We start from the raw sequence: 22,072 nt of genomic DNA, 5'->3' as shown, positions 1-22,072 counted from the left end.
GGCTGGTGTGAAAGGACCTTAATTAGTGTTTCTTTTTTCTAAGGTAGCTTCTTTTTCTTGCTTTATTTATAATGGGGCCCCGGTTAGGCTACAAGAGTTAAACGAATTCTTGAACACGACTTTTAAAACGGATTAAGTTATACGTAACGATTGCATCTCGAGTAAACTTTAGACGCTTCTGAAGGGTATATTTGGAAGGAACGTTAATTTTAACTTTTTAAACATTTCTTAAAAATGCCACCGGTAGTAGCTACCATTTTCGAGATTATCTGATTCCCATAACCTTATTTTAGAAAAAACAAAATGGAATACAACTCGTTACTAAGCATGATGTCTCCGAGCCCGGTCGAAATCAACCTTCTAAAGGCCCATTGATACTAATGTTTCAAATTCCTTGGCTTTGACTCAAGGTTGATATCAGACAAAATTTTGTTTCTATCCATGATCCGTTGTCTATATTAGGGAATACCCCTTCTTCCATGCATAATTTAAAACTCATCCGAGGGCGTTTATTCCTACAGTTTTTTTTAACTCTCTCCTTCTAAATACTCAGATGCGCCCAGTTTTTTTCAAAGGCGACAAACCATGAAAAAACACTAATGGTATCGATGAAACTCTCCCCCTTTTTGTCGGAAACTTAGCTCACGTTTATCCATTGAAGCATGTTATCCAAGGATAATGAAGAAGCAGGTTAAACCGAGCATAATATTTGCTTATGTCCCCTTCAACGAAGTTAGTACTAAGCATACCATACTGCGCATGCAAGAAAGTGAAAATAAAACCAGTAAAGACTTAAGAGTTCCAGACTGATCAAATGACTGGACGCTCTGAACTTGATTCCTAACCACAACCCATGGTGCTTTATCCTATACTACCTAGGTGAGCCGAAAAGGTCTTCAATGGTTAGAGGGGACAAACGAAAACTTCTTCAATAGGCAGACCGGTAAAAAGAAAACGTCTTCAACGGACAGGTCTTCAATGGTAGGAGGGGTCAAACGAAAAGGTCTTCAATGGTTGGAGGGGTCAAACAAAAAGGTCTTCAATGGGCAGAGGGGTCAAACGAAAAGGTCTTCAATGGACACAGGGGCCAAACGAAAAGGTCTTCAATGGACAGAGGGGTCGAACGAAAAGGTCTTCAATGGACACAGGGGTCAAACGAAAAGGTCTTCAATGGACAGAGGGGTCGAACGAAAAGGTCTTCAATGGACACAGGGGTCAAACGAAAAGGTCTTCAATAGACACAGGGGTCGAACGAAAACGTCTTCAATGGACAGAGGGGTCAAACGAAAACGTCTTCAATGGACAGAGGGGTCAAACGAAAACGTCTTCAATGGACAGAGGGACCAAACGAAAAGGTCTTCAATGGACAGAGGGACCAAACGAAAAGGTCTTCAATGGACAGAGGGACCAAACGAAAAGGTCTTCAATGGACAGAGGGGCCAAACGAACAGGTCTTCAATGGACAGAGGGACCAAACGAACAGGTCTTCAATGGACAGAGGGACCAAACGAACAGGTCTACAATGGACAGAGGGACCAAACGAACAGGTCTTCAATGGACAGAGGGACCAAACGAACAGGTCTTCAATGGACAGAGGGACCAAACGAAAATGTCTTCAATGGACAGAGGGACCAAACGAACAGGTCTTCAATGGACAGAGGGACCGAACGAAAAGGTGTTCAATGGACAAAAGGGCAAAAGTTAAAAAAATCGCGCTATTCAGAATAGAATGAACGAGCTGCCATCGACTCTTAAATTTGTTTTTCTATCCTGGCGTAACCAACCTTTTCATTATCCTGAATCCCCCTCTATACTTTTCTACCTACGTAAACTTAATTTCGCTTTTTAAAATAAGTTAAAAAAAAAGCGGAATACATTTTGAAGAGTAGATCCGACCTTGGCAAAGAACGAAAATTCTAAAATTGTCTCTTTAAAAAAATGTTATTAAACACCGCAAATGGGAGCTATCAGGCTAGCAAATCTAGCCCTTTTTTTAGGACGTAACAAAATGATTATTAAATTCGAAATTGAAAGTGATGGTGTTTGCGTACTTGAAGACATTCAAGGACTTAAGCCTACGGCAATTTTTATCATCCGTTTAGAAAAGAAATTCTTGATAATTTATTCGCTAATAACTTTCACTAGTTTTAAATAGTTTTATTCTAGCCTACGGTTAAAGATGTTGAGAATTTTTTCATTTCTCTTGAACCATTTAAAAGGGGTGAGACCGTTTTCAAGCTAAAAGTTTATTTCATCTTTAAAGTGAGAGTGAAAATGATCACAACTTCATAAGATACGGTCCATAAGTTTGTCACTGGTTAATGAGAGCTTGTCATGAAGTAATGTAGGTCATAGATTCTCGTAAAGCGACGCCTGGTGAGGCGCTGTCAAAGGCTTAGTACAGACTAAATAAGAAGATGGATTGCAAACGGAGTGTAGTCAATCCACATTATTCCCTATTACCGGAAGTTAGGCTTATCTCTAGATTCGTGGTGGGGAGTACGGGAAGAAATGGGTCTGTCGTCTGCTACAGTACATATTTTTGGCCTTTGCAGCAGACGACAGACAAATTTCTTCCCCTTACTCTTCTCCACGAATCCAGGGATAAGCCTAACTTCCGGCGATAGGAAATAAGATGGATTCTCGCGTCGTTCTGGAACTATACCTCTCAGTAAATCTCTATCCTTAGGGCATTACGAAGTATAGGTTGTCTCATACTTATGAAACGTATGTTATAAACTTATGGTAATATTGACAGACTCTTTTCAAAAATCGGGGGTAAAATAATGTCAGGTGTTTTACCACTTTGATTTGGATCCAAAGATAGTCAATATGGCTTCAAACAATACGGACCAAATTTGGTGCGGACTGGTAACGCTTTGAAGTAGGAACTAATTATGTGAACCAATGTTTGACCATGCTCTGGGTTGACGATTTTAGACCTTTTTCTTATTCCAAATCATTTCAATCTCCCTTTAATCTTTCCTCAATTTCAGAAAGGGTTAGAAGAGCGTTTTGGAAAGGGCCTATAGCTTTACATCTAGTATAATGAAACGGTTTTCGGCGTAGTTGGTATTTTATAATAACTAGATGCGGTGGATATAAAACTGCCAAAATGGGCGTAGGTATTAAACCTGGAAAAGATCGTCTTAACCCTTAAAATATGTCAATAATAAATATCCCCTGTAGGAAATTCAACGAACCTCGCCCCGCGCGTGAAGAAAATTATCCATAAATCGTCTACGAAATATAAAAATGATAGTTAAGATAGGTCTACCACTAAAAAACTCGCATATTTACCTCTACAGGTATCCTATCGCATTGAAAATTCCGAAATTAAGCGATTGGAATATGATCGAAGCCCATAGTTTATGCACTGAAGTTACGGAAGCCAATATAGTAAGGCAGGAAGTAACAAACAACCGCTTAATCACGATAATACACTATGAAGTGAAATAATACCAACCCCGGATTGGAACTTAAAATTCGTGATATATGGTCTATAATAACAAGCTAGCTATAGGCTTTCCGCGGTGTTACCGAAGTGTTTTAAGGAAGTTGAAACCTTCAAAGGTTTCCTGTCTATGTAGACATTAAACACATAAACAGTCTTAAAGCAAACCACAGCAAATGAGCCTTTCACATAAGCCACATTCACACTTACATGGGAAACCGGTTCGAAGCGATTCAAAACGCTTCCAAAGTAAGTGTGAACAAAACTGATACTCCAGAAGCTAATTACAAACTTGGTTTCTTGAAGTTGTTGAGTTGTGATTGAATTTGGTGCTTGTGATTGAATTTGGTGCTTGTGATTGAATTTGGTGCTTGTGATTGAATTTGGTGCTTGTGATTGAATTTGGTGCTTGTGATTGAATTTGGTGCTTGTGATTGAATTTGGTGCTTGTGATTGAATTTGGTGCTTGTGATTGAATTTGGTGCTTGTGATCGAATTTGGTGCTTGTGATCGAATTTGGTGCTTGTGATCGAATTTGGTGCTTGTGATCGAATTTGGTGCTTGTGATTGAATTTGTTTGTTTATTCATTATTGACAGTCACAATTTCATTAATTTCCGAATATAAGATATGAGCTTTAACAGTTCATTGAGTTCAAGAGTGAAATTAGCTCTGAGTCATTGGACAAAATATAGGATTCCATCAAAACGGCCTTGACAAAAGTAACGATAGATTTACTAAATTCAAAATTTCATTCCACCTTTAAAAGGCTGAAGTGAACTTTCATGGCATAAAAATCCTACGTACGATCGAACAAGTTGTCAAAATAATCTCAAAAGTACCCTGAAAAAATATGGAGTGCGCCCACTGGTCCATTGTTCGCGAGAATCTCTCGAGTTAATTCGAGTAGAAGCGTGGAAAATGGAAATTAACATACTTATCTTACAGTCGAAGGTCGCTCTCCTTATTAAAAAAAAATTCAACAAAAATTTATTCGCATCAACAATCAATGGCGATTGTTTTCAAATCGAGAAATTGAGAGAGTCGGTTAGAGAGTATCAAGTGGGGCGGAACTGAAACAACTCGATATTAAAGAGATACTTAATGCTAAAGTACATTCAGTTACGAGTGATACCGAAACAAATATTCCTTAAAGGCCGACTTCCATCGAAAAGAGTTCTAGCGAACTGAAAACCGAGCATCGAGACTAACAATGGAGCAAGCGACCGTGCCGATTTTCGAATCCCCGCTGGGGTAAAAGATGGAAGGGTTCTAGCTAACTGAAAGCCGTGCAACGTGGTTCTAGCGAACTGAAGATACACAATAGAGAATTTCCTTCAGAGGAAAGCAAAAATTCGAGAGGAAATAAATTTAAAAGGATTTCCATTGTTCATCTTCAGTTCGCTAGAACCACATTGCACGGCTTTCAGTTAGCGAGATACCTTCCATCTTTTGACCCAGCGGGGCTTCGAAAATCGGCACGGTCGCTCCATTGTTAGTCTCGATGCACGGTTTTCAGTTCGTTAGAACCCTTTTCGCTGGAAGTCGGCCTTTAAGTATGAGCCAGGGATAGATTTAATTTTAGAAGTAGGAATGGAGAACAGAGTAATCTGGGCGCGCGTCAAAGTACCGGACCCCCTTCCCCGGGACGGAGGGGTATGAAAGAAGAGGCGGGTCATAGCGACAGAGGTAAAAAGGAATTACGTATTTTTCGCCGTCCCTGTCAGCAACGTCATCAAAACCAATAAGATAATTTAAAATTTTCGTTAGGTGTTGGAGGGAGGGGCTCTATACTGGACTATGTTTCAGACTGAAGTAAATACTAACCGTTCTCCATTCCTGCTTCTAAAATTACATCTATCCCTGTTGGTACAATAACTCTTCCAAAATGAAAATACTAATTGATGAGTTTAATTCTCCCTTTTCAAGTCTTATTTGGCTCTCAAATGACTCGAAACTCGAATTATATTGACGCCAAATGAACTAATCAAAACTGGAATTTTAATTTGAAAATACTGTAGTGTTCCTCACGGTTCTGTATTGAATTTATGAACATGCTATTTATTATTTATTTATGGTATACTTATTCGCTAAGCCTTTTATTAAGAGAAAAACACAAATCTAAGGCGATTAATATTGATGCCAAATGAACTAATCAAAATTAGAAAAAAAAATTATTTCGAACTTTTGTAGTGTCTCTATTCCATATAAAAAGTTCAGGGGTGGTTCTGTTTTGAATTGATGACCATGCTATTTTATTGTTAAGAAATAAACAGTAATCTAAATTAAGTTGTCAAGATTTTTCAAAAGTGAAAGTCATTAAAAGTCACAAGCACACCGAAAATGGGAGCAAAACATTTTCAAGCTCACTTTAAGAAAGTAGGTCGCTTTCTTTCGGTCTGCGGTCATTGTTTTGGGAGCGAGATCGTCTCCACCCGCTAACGGAACAATTTTGGAATTATAAAAAAAATTGTCTGCTCTTTTTTGTTTAAATTCAACAACATTGACGATTGAATTAAATTTCAGGGTGGTTAATTATTCCCACGGTTTTCTTATCAAACGAGATTAAATTTAAGTTGGTGGTGAAAATTTGGACTATGCTTTATAATTATGGTTTTCGTTTTTCAAGAACCCATATGCGAGATGAGAAAGTTCAAAAGATAAATTTGACCGTATCATTGCCTCCTTAATACATCAAGGCCCGTGCATGGTATTGTTTTTTCTCCGTTAGTTCGCCACTGTTTCCAGTTATAGGCGGAGTTTCATTGACTTTTCTAGGCTTAGAAAACGGATGGATGATTAGTGTCACTAGTGTTTTTGGATTTTCTAGCAGACTATATTGTTTTACATAATCATTGTTTAAAGGAGGTTTTGTCATTAAAAAGCGGTAAAAGTTTACTATTGCAAATAGAAAAACAAAGAAATAGTGAGATCGGTGCAAGCCAACGCTTTTGTTTTCAGGTTTCAACGTCCCAGTACAAAATGCACGAGCTCATGTCATGAAAACCTAAGATAGCTATAATTCATACGTTCTCAAGTCTAATATTATATTGCTTCAGCAATAGACCATTCCATTAGCTACCTGCAGAGAAACGAACTCACAGATTATGTTAGGTTATTTGGGCAGACGGATCCCGAATTCACCACAAGCGGGAGTCTAGTCGACTCGCACTGCCTCTAGCGGTGCTTCTTGGTGCGAGATAAATAACCCAACAAGGCATATTCTCTCTAGTAGTGTTCGCTTCTCTGCTGAAATTAATGTAATAGTCTATTTCCTCAAAAAATTATTCTCAAACAGATGCACTACTTTTCCCATTTGACAAATCATATAAATGAATTTAAAGATACGAAAGAAACAGTTACCTCTGTTTCTATCTAATACAGCGCAAGGTAATGACCAATTTAAATTAATTTAAACCCAAATTCATCACACTTTACATGTAAATGAACTACATTTTCCGGATATGAAAAACAAAAACAACAAACTAAAATACGAGAAATCCTTAGAAGAGTAATTGATCGAACTTTAAATGATTAGGCGTTACGAAGCCTTAAATTCACCAGTTTCATCTTCTTCAACATTTTAATAAAAATACAACCCTTTTAGAACGAGGCTTAGTTCCGTCTTGAAATTATGGGTGTTGTTTGCTTAAATAAATATATTTATACGATATTCATCCTTTCAGTACTATTAACTCTTTTCTCAAAGCGTATTAACCAACCCAAATTTTAAAATAAATATTAGTATCATTAATTTTAAAATATCCGTATATTTTCATTCTCAAGGAATTTTTCATCCAACGTATTTTGTAATAAACTAGCTCTTGACTCGTTTAATTTGTTTTCTTTTTAACGCCTTGTCGTGCTCTTAATATGAAAGAAAAACTAATAAGGGAGGCTTCTTATATATTTGGTTTTAAAACGATAAAAAGTTAATTAATTTTGATATAGGAAGGATAGTACTTCAAATTTATCAAATCGTAATTAATGTTTCTAGTGGGTGAAACTAAAATATGTGGCTAGAAATTGTTAATTGGATGTTTTTAATCGGGTTAAAATAATTTATAACCATCGAAGTGTTACGATTGGACTTGGCAACTTCCTTTTAAATCAAATTAAGTTATTTATGACACAACTAGGCCTAGAATCTTACATGTCTAAATTACGCTTAACGTCTTGAAGTTAGGCTTAGAAAAGTTCTTTGTCCTTATTAGAATGCCATGATTGCCTCAAGATTCCCAAGGCACCAATCAGATTACAGTTAGCGTTTTTGAAAAGTTAGGCTTAGGAAAGGTTTCCTTATTAGACCACCATGATTGCCTACTAGATTCCCAACGCACCAATCAGACTACAGTAATCTTTTGAAAGTTAGGCTTAGCAAAGGGTTCCTTATTAGACCGCCATGATTGCCTACAAGATTCCCAATACACCAATCACACTACAGTTGCCGTTTTTATAAAGTTAGGCTTAGCAAAGATTTCCTTATTGAACCGCCATGATTGTCTACAAGATTCCCAACGCACCAATCAGACTACAATAATCTTACACGTCTAAATTAGGCTTAATGCGTTTTGGCTCAGTTAGGCTTATCAATAGATTCATTATTTAGACCGCCATGACTGTCTAGAAGATTCCCAATCAGACTACACCCAATTCTAACCTAAAAAAACACATCGTTGGATGCGAAAATTTAGCCTACATGATGGTCCAGATTACATAAATTATGGCCGCCATTAACGACACAAAATTCGCCACAAGGAGTCTTCGATAAAATTCGAGTCAAGTACCTAAAGGATTAAAAAACCCAAGAAAATATTTAAAGCCTCGTCCCACTCGCAATTAGAAAGCGTGCAATTGGGTGTGGACCCTTTTTATTTTTGGGGGTTTAAGTACGTCACTAACAGGGGGTCCTAGACCTACGCGTGGCCAGAGTTACCAAAATACCAGTAAAAGGGTTTAAGATTAAGTGTCCTACGCTAAGAACTCGAGTAGATTCGGTCTGTAGTTCGGATGTAAAAAACTACTGGGAGTAAAAGTAAAATAAGAGATGGAATGATTTACAACTGGAAGCCTCTTTTTTGAATGGATAGATTTGTCTCCCTAAGCCTTTGCTACCTTCGTGGTGGGCATCTGACCACAAACAGTGGGTGCAATTTCATTTGAAATTTAAGTTTTAGGCTTAATGTTAAGCTTAACGAACCAAACATGACTACATTACAAGTAAATGGGAAAAATCTCAGGTTAATTATGGTGTTTTCAAGACTGGTCTTTGAAATCTTTAGATTAATGTTCTAGACATTACAACTTCTTATTAATTTCGTATCCTATTGTGACAGTCTTCAAAAATGAATGTAGTCATTTTCCCCGCGAGTTTTGAGCGAGTGAAGATTGGTTCATAAGGCAAACGAACCATAGTTCTTATAAATTTCACTGGGAAGAGACCAGAGGGGTGTGGCTTAAGATGACTCCTCCCCTTACCGCCATTATGGCGGCGAACTTTACAGAGTGAAAGTCTAATGGGGGAATGCCCTTGATTGGCTAACAGTGGTCTGACGTCACGTTTAGTAGGGAAGATTTATACCACTTTTCATACTCCCTGTAGAGGATGGCTTTGTTGATACAGAAACACGACACGTGATTGGGGGATTGTGGTATATCAAGGTCAAGCAATATTAGATCTTTGTTGGAAGGACGTAAATGAAGCATTTTATCCATAATTTCAAGGTCACTAGATATTTTAAAACACTGTTTAAAGTTAGACGTGCGAGAAATTAAATTTGTTAAAATTTTCTTGTGATAATTAAATAATTTACTAACATATTTTTACAGCATTCATAATAAACTAACTTTCAAAATAAGGGGAAAGTTCGCAAATGGAGATACTTAAGCTAAATAAACGCAGTAGGGTGGTAGGAATTTGTAATCAAGGTTAAAACAAGAATTCCTTTTCTTTTAAACTTAAAGGGTGTACCATTTTGAGTCAAAAAAGAAAGGGAAATTTTGTTTGCAAGTTTTCCGCCGAAAGTGAACTTGGGGTAAAAACCTGAACATCTCAAAGATGCTCTTCTTTATCTTTAAGAAGAGACTCGCCTTCTTAGAACAAAAACATTAGCGCTAAGAAAAAACCCACGATTTTAAATTTAACTCAACCATGACGTCTTTCTGCAATGTCAAACCACACTCAGAATCCTCAGTCCAAAAAAATATACCGATTCTAGTAAAACTGGGAGTTTGAAAAAGAATCGATAAAAATTATTAGGCTAAAACTGTCAATATATACATATAATATCTAAAATCATGAAACTTCCCATTGCCGTAATAGATAGCAGCATAATTTCATAAGAAATGCTCCATAAGTATGACACTATATATACTTCGTAATGTTAGAGACTTACAGCTCGAGCTAGTCACTTCAAGACAAGCGCTTAGTAACCAGTGACAAACTTATGGAACATAACTTATGAACTTTTGATAATTGTGGACTTCGATCAAAGTCCTGTCAACCAAAAACAGCGTTTTCAATATCAATATGTGTTAATGAAAACAACTTATTTACAAGTTTTCCGTAGAAATTTACACTAATTTTCAACCTATTTATAATTAATAAACTGAAAGATTGCATTGCTACAAGACTTTCAAATAATGAGCGCCAATTCCGCGCCGGCGCAGTTCAAGAAAAAAAAACAAAAGTTGCAAAATAAACGAGCTACTGCCATCTGGTGAGAAGAAAAGGAAACTGCGGGTTTTAAATGAAAAAATGTGCTTGGTGTTGTGAGTGCGATATATTTTTAATTTAAATCTAACTTTAAGTTAATCCAAGTGTTTAAAAATCATGGAAATGATTAATAAAACGTTGGTTTTTATCGCGAAACGGAACAATCTTAAGTATTTAATAAATTCTATACCCAGAAATATCTCCACAAGTTCTAAATGTTGCTGTAAGATCCATTGATTAATAAACTGAATTATCTTAATTATTAACTTAATTAAATATTTAGGTTCAAATTTAACTCAAGATAATTCAGACCCTGATAAAACACACTTATTTATAAACCCACAAGTTCAAGAACTTTTAACCAGAATCACTAGGGTTGATTTAACTAAAGTATTTCGTCCCGTTCAAAAGAAAATATCTTCTCCGGAATATCAATTTCACACTGACGAAGAATTACAAGATGTTAGTTGAAATTTAAATTAATTAATCGTAATTAAAGCTAAGATTAAGAAGATATTAATTAACTTTAATTTTAGCTATTGGAAGAAGCTAAAGAAAAATCAAAGCAAAAATTGCAAATGCCCCCAGTTCTAAAAGAACGTAAACCTATTGAAGAAATTTTATCAAAAGATCCGGAAATTCAAGGATATTCCGATGCTAATTTCGTAGCTATTGATGTTACACAGGGATTAATGAATACAGTAAGTTCCTGAGCCAAAAAATTAGACCTGATTAATCATTAAAGAGACCGAATTATTCACCTCTAAAAGAGATAGGGCAAAGTAGTGAAAATCTTTCTTGCTAAAGACCTGCTTAATGTTTATCCAATCAGGCATGTTCCCTCTGTAAAATCTCCGCCATTTTGAGGGAAAGGGGAGGAGTCATTCTTAAGCCACGTCCCTCTATCATCTCCTACTTGTTCATAAACCTTCTATTTTTTTAGCCATTCACCCCCCATTAAGCCAATCAGGTGTCTTCCCCCACTATTCTTCTACTCTGTAAAATCTCCGCCATTTTGAGGGAAAGGGGAGGAGCCATTCTTAAGCCACACCCCTCTATCCTCTCCTATTTGTTCATAAACTTCTATTTTTTAGCCATTCACTCCCCATGTAGCCAATCAGGTGTCTTCCCCCACAATCCTTCTACTCTGTAAAGTTGTCGGCCATTTTGAGGGAAAGGGGAGGAGTCATTCTTAAGCCACATCCCTCTGTCCTCTCCTACTTGTTCATAAACTTCTATTTTTAGCCATTCACCCCCCATTTAGCCAATCAGGATTCAGGTGTCTTCCCCCACCATTCTTCTACTCTGTAAAGTTATCCTCCATTTTGAGGGAAAGGGGATGAGCCATTCTTAAGCCACATCCTTCTATCTTCTCCTACTTGTTCATAAACTAATATTTTTTTAGCCATTCACCCCCCATTTAGCCAATCGGGTGTCTTCCCCCACCATCCTTCTACTCTGTAAAGTTTTCCGCCATTTTGAGGGAAAGGGGAGGAGCCATTCTCAAGCCACATCCCTCTATCTTCTCCTACTTGTTCATAAACTTCTATTTTTTTAGCCATTCACCCCCCCCCCTCCATTTAGCCAATCAGGTGTCTTCCCTCACCATACTTCTACTCTATTAAGTTGTCCGCCATTTTGAGGGAAAGGGGAGGAGTCATTCTTAAGCCACATCCCTCTATCCTCTCCTACTTGTTCATAAACTTCTATTTTTTTAGCCATTCATCCCCCCCCATTTAGCCAATCAGGTGTCTTCCCCCACCATCCTTCTACTCTGTAAAATCTCCGCCATTTTGAGGGAAAGGGGAGGAGCCATTCTTAAGCCACACCCCTCTATCCTCTCCTATTTGTTCATAAACTTCTATTTATTTTTTTTTGCAATTCATCCACCCCCCAATAGCCAATCAGGTGTCTTCCCCCCTCATCCTTCTACTCTGTAAAGTTGTCCGGCCATTTTGTGGGAAAGGGGAGGAGCCATTCTTAAGCCTTTGTTACAAACTTAATTTGAGCAAACATTTATGTTACTTTAAAATTAAAATAAACCCAATATTTGTTGAATAACTGTTAAATTTCAAAAAAGGACCGTCATATTGTGGTAAGGGAACCAAATGGAATTTTACGTAAAGCATCTTGGGATGAACGCGATACGATGCTTAAAATTTATTTCCCAGTCAAAGGAAGGGAAATAATCACGCCTAGAATGTTTCAAGATGAATTTCTAGAGGTTTATAATTTTATCATTTAAATGAATTTAATTTTAAACCTTTAAAAAACTAATTAAAACAAACCTTAATTAAATTAAAAGGCTGTATTAGAGAAAGGGTGGTATGAATTCATTTTGGATAGAGCTTGCATTCAATTTGAGCCTGATGATCCGAAATATATCAACGTAATCATAATTAACTATCTAATTAATTAGTAATAGTTAAGTTTATTCTAAAAAGATATTTTCTTAAAGGTGACTCAAAGAGTTTATTCATATGTTAATGAAAAAAGGCATTTTAACTCTTTGCGATCAACGAGACATTTTGGACCAATGGCCTTTTGTTTGGCAATGCAAAAAAATATTGATAACTTATTATTGGATATGATTGAAAAGGAATTGTAAGTATTGGTACCATTCCCCGCTAAATGGCTTCTAACCGTCGTCTGCTTAGTTTTAAGATTTAGTTTCTTGTGCAAAGGCTTAATGTTTTAAGATTTAGTTTCTTGTGCAAAGGCTCAATGTTTTAAGATTTAGTTTCTTGTGCAAAGGCTCAATGTTTTACTTTTAGTTTCTTGTGCAAAGGCTCAATGTTTCACTTTTAGTTTCTTGTTCAAAGGCTTAATGTTTCAAGTTTAGTTTCTTGTTCAAAGGCTTAATGTTTCAAGTTTAGTTTCTTGTTCAAAGGCTTAATGTTTCAAGTTTAGTTTCTTGTTCAAAGGCTTAATGTTTCAAGTTTAGTTTCTTGTGCAAAGGCTTAATGTTTCAAGTTTAGTTTCTTGTGCAAAGGCTTAATGTTTTAAGATTTAGTTTCTTGTGCAAAGGCTTAATGTTTTACTTTTAGTTTCTTGCGCAGTGGCTTAATGTTTTATGTTTAGTTTCCTGTGCAAAGGCTTAATGTTTTATGTTTAGTTTCTTGTGTAAATGCTCAATGTTTTAAGATTTAGTTTCTTGTGCAAAGGCTCAATGTTTTACCTTCAGTTTCTTGTGCAAAGGCTTAATGTTTTAACTTGATTTAGTTTCTTTTGCAAAGGCTCAATGTTTTACCTTCAGTTTCTTGTGCAAAGGCTTAATGTTTTAACTTGATTTAGTTTCTTTTGCAAAGGCTCAATGTTTTACCTTCAGTTTCTTGTGCAAAGGCTTAATGTTTTAAGTTTAGTTTCTTGTGCAAAGGCTTAATGTTTTAAGTTTAGTTTCTTGTGCAAAGGCTTAACGTTTTTACTTTTAGCTTGGAAGATGCAACTGACTTAATTAAATTACATCATAAAATCCATCCTGAAACTGAATCTGCTAAAGTCGCGTCGGAACAAACAGATAATTTTGCTCTCATTATGGTATACTATAAATTATAAAATAATAATAATATTTCCTTCCTAATTACTTAAATCTAATTAATAATAAATTAATATGAATAATTTTCCTCCCAGGATTTTGTTCAAAAAGATTCAAAGAAAAAAAGTTATTTGGAATTAGCTTTGCAAACTTTAAAAGAATTAACTGATCAACGAAAATTAATTGAAGAAGGCATTCAAAAGGCCCATGGAAGTTAATTAATTAGTCAAATTAATTAAGACTTAGATTAAATAATTGTATCTATCACAATAAATAAAAACATTCAAAAGATTAACATTATTGGAATTTATTTATTTATTTATTTATTTGTAATGTCAATAACTTTAAATAATCTAATTAAATAATTAAATTATTTAAAATTAAATATCAAGATCGTCATCAGGATCATCTTCATCAATATCATCAACACTGTCATGGTTGTATATTATTTTTCCCCCTCCTGAATTTGCATTTGAAATCCTTTATAAAGTTAAATTTAAACTCAATAATTAATCTTGCTAATTAATTAAATAAACTCTTAATTAAATTTATCTTACAAGGTGTAAGGTAAAACTAATTCTTGACGAGCAACTTTCTCATCATCTTTTAAAGTTAGATTGAAAGTTAAATTACTTGCAGGATCGATCTTAAAAATGATTAAATTAATTTGTGTTAAACTTGATTTAAATTAATTTTGAAGGTTTAATTAAGATTAATTTAATTTAATTAATATTACCGGTTGGTGGGTAATTGGTTCAACTCTTGTAACTTTGAGTTCTTCCAAAATTACAGTTAAGTTTGAATCAACTTTAAAATGCTCATTCTAATTAAGTGATTAAAGTGATTAAATTTAATTAAAACAATTAGTTTAGGCCTATACTGTTTTAAAACTTAGCTTACATTAACTGATAATTTTCCACTTGATTTGCGCAAAAATGTTGAGCAAAGGGTTGAGGTTTTATTTTGAATCTTAGGAGATGATAATTTTAATATTGCATCAGATAATTTTTCTATTATTTTAATTTCCAAATTATCATGGATATCCGAATGAATAAGGGCAATAATTTTGCAGCCTTTAAATAATGTTTGATTTAATTTAATTTACTTAATCTTATTCTTAATTAAAAACTTAAAATACCTTTTTGTATCTTGAGGTTAATTAGTTGTCTATAAACTTCATTCACACTTTTATTAATTATTAATGGGCTTAATGAATTAATTATCACAATTCCCCCATTTAAAGATTGTAAAGTACTCAAGGGCTTTTCTAGATCGAACCCTATTAAGTTTCCAACATAACTGTGGCCATTCCAATCCAAAGGATCAGTAAAACCATCAAAACATTTTATGCTACAATTTCTGTATTAATATAAAAGTTTCAAAAATTCCTTTAAGATTTATGCCTAATTTTAAAAAATTTAGGGCTAAAACTCTATACTTTTCAAGCTCCTTTAATTGAGGGCTCCATTTAGGGTTGTCATATTGTACCAAAAATACATTTTCTGATCTAAAATGTACCAGAGAGACAGAGATAGTGTCAACTTACAAACTTAATAATGACACGTTTCTCTTAATTGTCAACCCCTACCTTTTACAGGACTCGACAATGAATGCATTAAGCAACGGATTTCCGTCAGTTTTGATATTGTCTTATCAAAATTTAAAATAGATGTCACATTAAAGAGATAACCCACGTGTATTTATAAAGTAAATAAACCTAAGCCTTGGACCAACCTTGTAACAAGATGAACTTGGCGTCCTCTTTACCTTGTATGATTCTCTCCAGCATTTTTAAATACTTGAATAATTTAACTGTGATTACTTTATACTTTCAATAGTCCGTATTTACACTAACATCATAATTAAAAATAATTAATTACTGACTAAGACGGCTAACAAACGATTTAACATGCTTTCATCCTCATGATGAAGCAGACGATATGTCAACGAGTCCTTCAATCACGTGACTGCCGGCAATGACCTCAATTTAAATTCTGAGCGCCAATCGCCTGAAGGCAACAATATTGATAGAAATTTAAATTCAGGTAATGAGGGACCTAATTTACATTTAAATTCTTCAAATTATTTTGTGTCACTATATCTAGTAGCATAATCTGAAAAGAATTCATTGCCCCAACCTCAAAACTTCACTCCCACGTTTTAAATAAAAACATGGGCTCAAGATTTAAATAACAAATGGCTTTAATACACTTTTAAAGTGTTAAAAACAATGAAAACTTATAAAAACATTTAAAATATGAAATATTTACACTTTTATGCTTAAAAACAAAAATTTACAAGAAATTTATCGCGTTATGTACGTATCTCCTTCGACTTGAAAAGGCTTAGCGGTTACAAGCCTACTAATAGACGGACCGGAAACGCATCTCAACTTACGAGCTGAATCCCAAGGCCCTTGAATGAAGGGGTCACTTTGAATAACCACAGTATTCTCCATATAACTTCCACCATTTCGACCAATAACATTATCTGAAGACTGGGTTTTAGTTCCGCAACTATCGTACGGAATTCTAAACTCTAATCTGTTACTTCCGGCGGGTCCAATGGCTTTTGCTTCCCGTCCAGGATAGACGTATCTACAATGTGGCGATCTATAGTGACCCATCGAGAAGATGACACCGTCAAATGGTCCATCGAAGCCCATTTTTACGACCATCCCTTCTCCTTTGTGACAGGTTACATCCAAGTCCACCAACTGAGAGTCTTTTTGTCCAAATGTCCCTGGACCAGAATGGCATCTCTTTTCATAGTTAAAAAGGTCAAGAATATTAGGGTTGGGGTCAGAAACGTGAGGAAACCCTCCTCTAACGGTTATTAAAGAGATTCGCGAGTCGTTCTTCTCGCGCTTCTCTTTTGTAAACCCTCCCCCACTATCCTATCTGGCAATGGTGATGCTTCACCTCGGGCGGGTAAAACAATTTTACACCCCGCAAGCGACTTGTGTAGCCTTTATGTCTTAATAAATGGGTAAAGAAACGTATAATCATAATTTATTATTGGGTTAAAATTTAGGATGCTTATTTATTCGTAAAGCTTGTAGCACTCATAAATAAGACTTTGAAATTGATACTTCCGCCTTAGAGGCTTAGAGGATTAGTTTTTAGGAAATTTTATGATCCTAGGTCGTGGAAAATTAGGAGGAATGTCTTTTTTGGCACAGTTCAATTGGTAAATATCGCATCAACACGAAGGCGTTTCTTATTTAGCTTACTCCAGGATTAAAATTTCGTTGACATTACAAAGAACTCATATAAAACCTGAGAACGTATGAATAGCCAAACATTTTAGGTGACCACGAGCTAATATTTTTGTCATTGTTAGTAACATGTTCCATATGTATGACACTTCCTATACTTCGTAATGCTAGAGAGTTACAGAGAGCTACTTCGAGAACGACGCGAGAATTGACTACACTCGGTTTTGCAGTCCATCTTCCTATTTAATCTGTACTAAACGAAGCCTTTGATAGCGCCTCACCAGGCGTCGCTTTGCGAGAATCTATGACGTTTCACCTACGTCACTTCATGACAAACTCTCAGTAACGAGTGACAAACTTATGGAACATATCTTATTAACTTATGTTATGGTCCTTTTAGTAAGAGAGTCGAGCACCAGTCTCGCTTCGTGAAGCACTTTCTACCGATGGTAGAGATCATGAAACTACAGCCCATATATCTATGTTCGAATTTTCTCAGGTCTTCAATGTGTTCTTCATATTACTTATGTAACTAGGTAATCCACGCATAGTTTTTATCAGTTATGAACGATCCCTAACTAAAATAGTAAAGTCATTGCGTAAAATTTAAATCCTTGTTTCCTTGTTTATCACTATTTTTATTATTATTGATTTCCATTGTTCAAGAAAACAAAAAAAATCTATACCGTTTCATCATCCTGTCTAAGTTTGTAAGTGTTACACTAAAAGTTTGAAATAAACTTTGTTTCTGTTACTGTTTAAATACAAAAGGTTGTTTTGAGGCCAAGACGTAATAACCTGAAATAGTGGCGTTAATTTTGAACCCATAAAAGTTAATTATAATTCATTAATAACTTCGCTAATGGCACAGCTTTGTTAGTATTATGGAGTTTGTAAAACATGAGGCAATTAGTAAATAAGTGAAATAATTTGATTGTCTCTTTTCTCTAATTTAAGAGAGAAAAGAAAGACTCAAAAAGGTAATAATTTAAAAAGTCCTTAAAATAATAATAATTGTAAAATTCCACCTTAAACTAGTCGTAATCAAAGTTTAACATACCTCCGCAATTAGCACCAAAAGAACCAATGATATCACACGATTAGACATAATTATCAAATTGAAATTAATTATTTAAACAATTAAATTCAAAAACAATACAATTCGTAATTTTTAAAGTTTTAAAGTTCAATATTAATTAAATCAAACTTCACAGACGCTCTTTAGGCGAACGTCATGTTTGTTTCGAGTCTAGTTTATGTTTGAAGGCCCGGGTTTCAAACTATTTGGTACGTATGGGGTTTAAGAAACGAAAAAAAAGAAAAAGAAAATTTATTTTCTTCGCGAAAGTGATTTAGCACTGAAGGGGCGGATATCAGGAAAAATTGGGTCTAAGCCAGTGATGCAGGCAGGCAGGTACTTGCGGCATGGTACGGTGCAAGGGGTATCGTAAGTATATACAGGGTCTGGGTCAGCCCCCTTCCCTGCCACTGGCGTATACAGTTTACAGATTCCCCCAAACCCAAGGAAAATATCACCAACGATGTAAGGGAAACTACACTTTTTTTTCTATTTGGCGAAGTTTTTAAAAGTATTTTTTTATATTGGGATTGATATTAAAGGGTCAGTGAAACGGAAACAAGTGGTGGTGATAGGGATCGTTTGAACTATTTGAAGGAAAGTTTATTCGCTTTGAAAAATATTTAGGTTAATAAAATAAATATCGGTAAAGCGTTCTAGCCAATTATTTAAATATCTACACAATTAATTTGCTTCTTTAACTACGTTTTATCTACGATGCACAATACAGCCCACTGTGGTTTTTGTCATTGTTTAAATAGGATGGTAATATGGAATTATCGAAACCTTTTGTAGCTATTTAAAGGGGATGTAGTCAGCTACAATCTTGAAAGGGGAATGCCTATTTTAACATTAAAAAAACTGGTTTTTCTGAAGAAATTTTAGTTTTTTACTTAATGTATGTAGATGCCCCAGAAAGAACTTTATGGAAGTTTTCTTTCTAAGGTTTTTTTCTACATAGAAATCACTTTAATTATAGTCTTTGAGCGGCATGGTTTACCCTAAAATTTGGATAGTTTCAAGCCCCTCAAATTGTATTTAAATAGTTAAAGAAATACATCATTTTCAGACTAGAAGGATTGATGCCATTTACACCAGGAGGCCAGACTACATGGTAGACAAAGTGCAGTACCAAGTAGCTTCGCCTCCTGGTGTAAATGGTACCAATCCTCCCAGTCTGAAAAATATGTATTGGACGAAAAAGGTGAAAAAGGTGTACGAAAATGTCTATCTAAAGAGCTCTAGATCTCCGATTTTCCAAAGTTTAACGCGAGATAAATTATCTTAATTAACTTCTCAAATTTTCAATTCAAATTAGACGCAACTCGTATAAATCCTTGCTATATTTAAATTAAACGAAACTAAACCAGAATACATCTACGATCAAGGGTTTTACATACAAGTTCTTTAGTCAATTTCGTCTGTTAAACTCTGAAATTAAAGACTTTGCATAATAATATAATATTCTAAATACGTTTCAATCTCCCTTTAGGAATTCAATAAAAATAATGAACCGTGTTAAATTCCCACGGGCTGATAGTGTTACTGATAGCTTCCAGGTTTGTCTCGTTAATAAAAAAAAGAAGTGTTAAAAATAAAGATCAATACGCCAAAACGAGAAAGAAAAAAAAATCACGTTACACAAAATCTATTTTAAACGTTTTCAACATCGCGTTTATAAAGTTCGAATTAAAAGTTTCCGCTAAGTCGACAAAATTTAGGACAAAATCATTATTACTTATTATTATATGGAAAGTATACAAGAAGTGAAAGTGGCCCGTTCTTCATTTATTAAATAAAAACATTTATTGTTATAAAATTATTTTATACAGTATAAACAAATTGGTTTGGGGAGAATAAAAAAATATTCATAGTTCAAGATTGCCCTAACATAATCTGTTAGCAATAATAAAAACAGGTACCTCATGTATAGTTTTTGACGAAATTATTGCGTAGTTTACCATAATAAATCTTCAATATTTTCCGGGTAACAAATTAAAATTATTATTATGCGTACAAAGGGGTTGGGTACTAGGCACCAAAAATTGCAATAGCTAAGAATGTAATAAATTTCACAGCAACCTCAAAGTGTTAAACACCTCGGATTACAAAAATTCTTCAATTTCAAAGCCAAAACCATAAAATATAGCCGGTTCCTCTGGTTGTTTTGTTTAATTTAAGGCGTTGTATATTTTAAATAACACAGTTGTATAAGGACTTTGCAATTTTGGGCGTAACTCCGCCCACTGCCGCCATGCCGGTACCCTTGTTTTGTAGAATGGAAGCTATTTCACCCCCTTTCTAGCCACCTTCTGGTATATTTTCTAGCGTAAGTGGAAGCTACGGTTACGTTGCATGACGTAGTAGTGCATGCTTGCCAAGTTCAAATTGTTTAATGGGTATAAAGGTTAAGAAAACGAAATAACATTGTGTTTTTCTTAAAATTCCCTGCCTTTATACCTATTGACTCTTCTTAAATGGACAGAGACAGCAGGCGTGCTATATTTTAAATTAATTATACACTTCTAACCGTTAATTATAGCTAATAGCATTCTGTAACCATTAATTAGTGGTGTTTCAAAACCACTTTTTTGAAGTTTTATATTTTGGTGAAATTTTAAAATTTATTGTGGGTTAGGGTTAAAAATTGAAAGTCGGATATGTTTTTGATTAAACCGGGAAAGTTCTCCTCAGGCGTTGAATTTTTGGCGCAATTTTTCCTTAACTATTTCCTTCGACATGTTTTAAAAACATTTCCTTTGTCACTAAGAGTAGAAAGTGTATTGTTAGGCCTAAATGTTATTGTTGGAAAATATAGTAAAAGTTATTTGTGGTGGTGACAAAATATTTTTAATATTTTTTTAGTATGAATTTCCGCTGCTAATTTTGTACTAGATCGTTAGAAACGAGTCATTAAACAATTTTAATTTACATATTTACATATATAGGTTATTTCTGATAAGTATGCCATAAATTAAGGGGATGTTCTATATCCATTTTGCCACAAGGGACACTGTATTCGAGTTATGATTTTAGTGTTTTAGGGATGACCCCTTAATTAAAATTAGAAATCAGTGTCTTAATAAGTTTCTTAGTTAAATTTAAGGAGTCATCCGTAAAATACTCCAATCATAACTTGATAACGGTGACACGGACGGAAAAATGTCAGAGAACATTTTCGACTCGAAATCGCCCAAAGAACATCTCTCTTAACTTATGGTAGACTTATCAAAACCATTGGAACTATTATTTGAAGCGGAAGTTTCATTGGTTTCATTGCGCGCGTTCGAGAAGCTAAAAGAGTTATTGAATGGCCCGTTGTCCGAGGAGTTAGACCGATTAGTCTCGTTTTTTATACTGCTCGTAGATGCAATGTTATCATTAGTGCCAATATTACTAGGCATATCGTTGGATGGAAATCGGGCGCCAGATCCTTCGTCTGGGTTAAACGCTCTAGAAGGAATTATGCCAAATGGTACATTTGTAGGTCTAGATTGATCATTACTTTGTTCTGTACCTTGTTCTTGACTACTTAACGGGCTGATTTCATCTGAACTTAACGTCACAAGTTGACTAGTTCCACTAGGTTCAATTGTTGACTCTGGGGTGTTTGAAGTTCTGATGTCTCTCGTATTAAATGTGATAGGCCGTGTTGTTCCAATAAATTGGTCGGTTGTACTAAAATTTTGGGTACTGGACGAACTTATCTCAGGGCGACTTGTTCCATTAGACTGATTTCTACTTTGGTCTCCCGTTTCACTGGTTTGGTCTCTTGAAGAAGTAATTTCAGGAGTACGAAACTCAGGCGGTCCACTTGTTTCACTCGGTTGCTCTTGGGATCTTGAAGGGTTTATTCCTGGTATATTGAAAACTGAATTTAGAGTTGTTCCATCAGTTTGGTCTCTAGTTTGACCTTGGCTTCTTGAAGAAATACTTCCTGGTGTTTTAAACGCAGTACTTTGGTCCCTATTTTGTTCTTGGGAACTTGAAGCGTTTATACGTTGCCTGTCAAATGTTGAACTTGTAGTCTGACCTTGGCTTCTAGAAGAACTAATTTCGGTGGTATTAAAACCA

The 22,072-nt window shown here is 35.1% G+C and overlaps 3 protein-coding genes across 3 annotated transcripts; 1 reads left to right on the top strand and 2 right to left on the bottom strand.

The window, feature by feature from the left end:
* Window positions 1–10,186: 10,186 nt before the first annotated feature.
* mRpS22 (mitochondrial ribosomal protein S22) lies at window positions 10,187–13,999 on the top strand. Its single transcript, XM_089859728.1, has 8 exons — window positions 10,187–10,391; window positions 10,452–10,630; window positions 10,705–10,869; window positions 12,249–12,392; window positions 12,474–12,557; window positions 12,627–12,772; window positions 13,600–13,705; window positions 13,799–13,999. Exons 1-8 carry the CDS (start codon window positions 10,286–10,288, stop codon window positions 13,919–13,921), a joined length of 1,053 nt encoding a protein of 350 aa, XP_089715854.1. The 5' UTR covers window positions 10,187–10,285; the 3' UTR covers window positions 13,922–13,999.
* On the bottom strand, window positions 13,999–15,646 carry Elp5 (Elongator complex protein 5). The gene is made up of 8 exons (XM_089859729.1): window positions 15,438–15,646; window positions 15,292–15,352; window positions 15,142–15,210; window positions 14,842–15,062; window positions 14,604–14,776; window positions 14,440–14,526; window positions 14,261–14,349; window positions 13,999–14,183 (listed from the first exon to the last, which is right to left on the bottom strand). Exons 1-8 carry the CDS (start codon window positions 15,490–15,492, stop codon window positions 14,084–14,086), a joined length of 855 nt encoding a protein of 284 aa, XP_089715855.1. The 5' UTR covers window positions 15,493–15,646; the 3' UTR covers window positions 13,999–14,083.
* Window positions 15,647–15,881: 235 nt separating this feature from the next.
* Window positions 15,882–18,532, bottom strand: LOC149710159 (uncharacterized). The gene is made up of 2 exons (XM_089859727.1): window positions 17,981–18,532; window positions 15,882–16,464 (listed from the first exon to the last, which is right to left on the bottom strand). The coding sequence occupies exons 1-2, from the start codon at window positions 18,026–18,028 to the stop codon at window positions 16,009–16,011; spliced, it is 504 nt and encodes a 167-aa protein (XP_089715853.1). The 5' UTR covers window positions 18,029–18,532; the 3' UTR covers window positions 15,882–16,008.
* Window positions 18,533–22,072: the final 3,540 nt, after the last annotated feature.

The sequence above is a fragment of the Phalangium opilio genome, unplaced genomic scaffold, assembly GCF_054372755.1.
Source record: "Phalangium opilio isolate 3A_F unplaced genomic scaffold, DU_Popi_V2 ptg000011l_1, whole genome shotgun sequence".
NCBI classification, from domain to species: Eukaryota; Metazoa; Arthropoda; class Arachnida; order Opiliones; family Phalangiidae; genus Phalangium; species Phalangium opilio.
Note: the sequence above shows the minus strand (reverse complement) of the source record. Positions and strands in the feature narration are given on the sequence as shown.

Excerpts from the sequence above, each read along its gene's own strand:
- LOC149710159 (XM_089859727.1), bottom strand. The coding sequence starts at position 18,028 with ATGTCTAATCGTGTGATATCATTGGTTCTTTTGGTGCTAATTGCGGAG. Across the intron at positions 16,465-17,980 it reads TTTTGGTGCTAATTGCGGAG|AGATGCCATTCTGGTCCAGG; the intron begins GTATGTTAAACT and ends AACTATGAAAAG.
- Elp5 (XM_089859729.1), bottom strand. The coding sequence starts at position 15,492 with ATGCTGGAGAGAATCATACAAGGTAAAGAGGACGCCAAGTTCATCTTG. Across the intron at positions 14,777-14,841 it reads TAACCTCAAGATACAAAAAG|GCTGCAAAATTATTGCCCTT; the intron begins GTATTTTAAGTT and ends CATTATTTAAAG. Across the intron at positions 14,350-14,439 it reads AACCAATTACCCACCAACCG|ATCGATCCTGCAAGTAATTT; the intron begins GTAATATTAATT and ends ATCATTTTTAAG.
- mRpS22 (XM_089859728.1), top strand. The coding sequence starts at position 10,286 with ATGGAAATGATTAATAAAACGTTGGTTTTTATCGCGAAACGGAACAAT. Across the intron at positions 10,392-10,451 it reads CACAAGTTCTAAATGTTGCT|GTTCAAATTTAACTCAAGAT; the intron begins GTAAGATCCATT and ends TTAAATATTTAG. Across the intron at positions 12,393-12,473 it reads TTCAAGATGAATTTCTAGAG|GCTGTATTAGAGAAAGGGTG; the intron begins GTTTATAATTTT and ends TTAAATTAAAAG.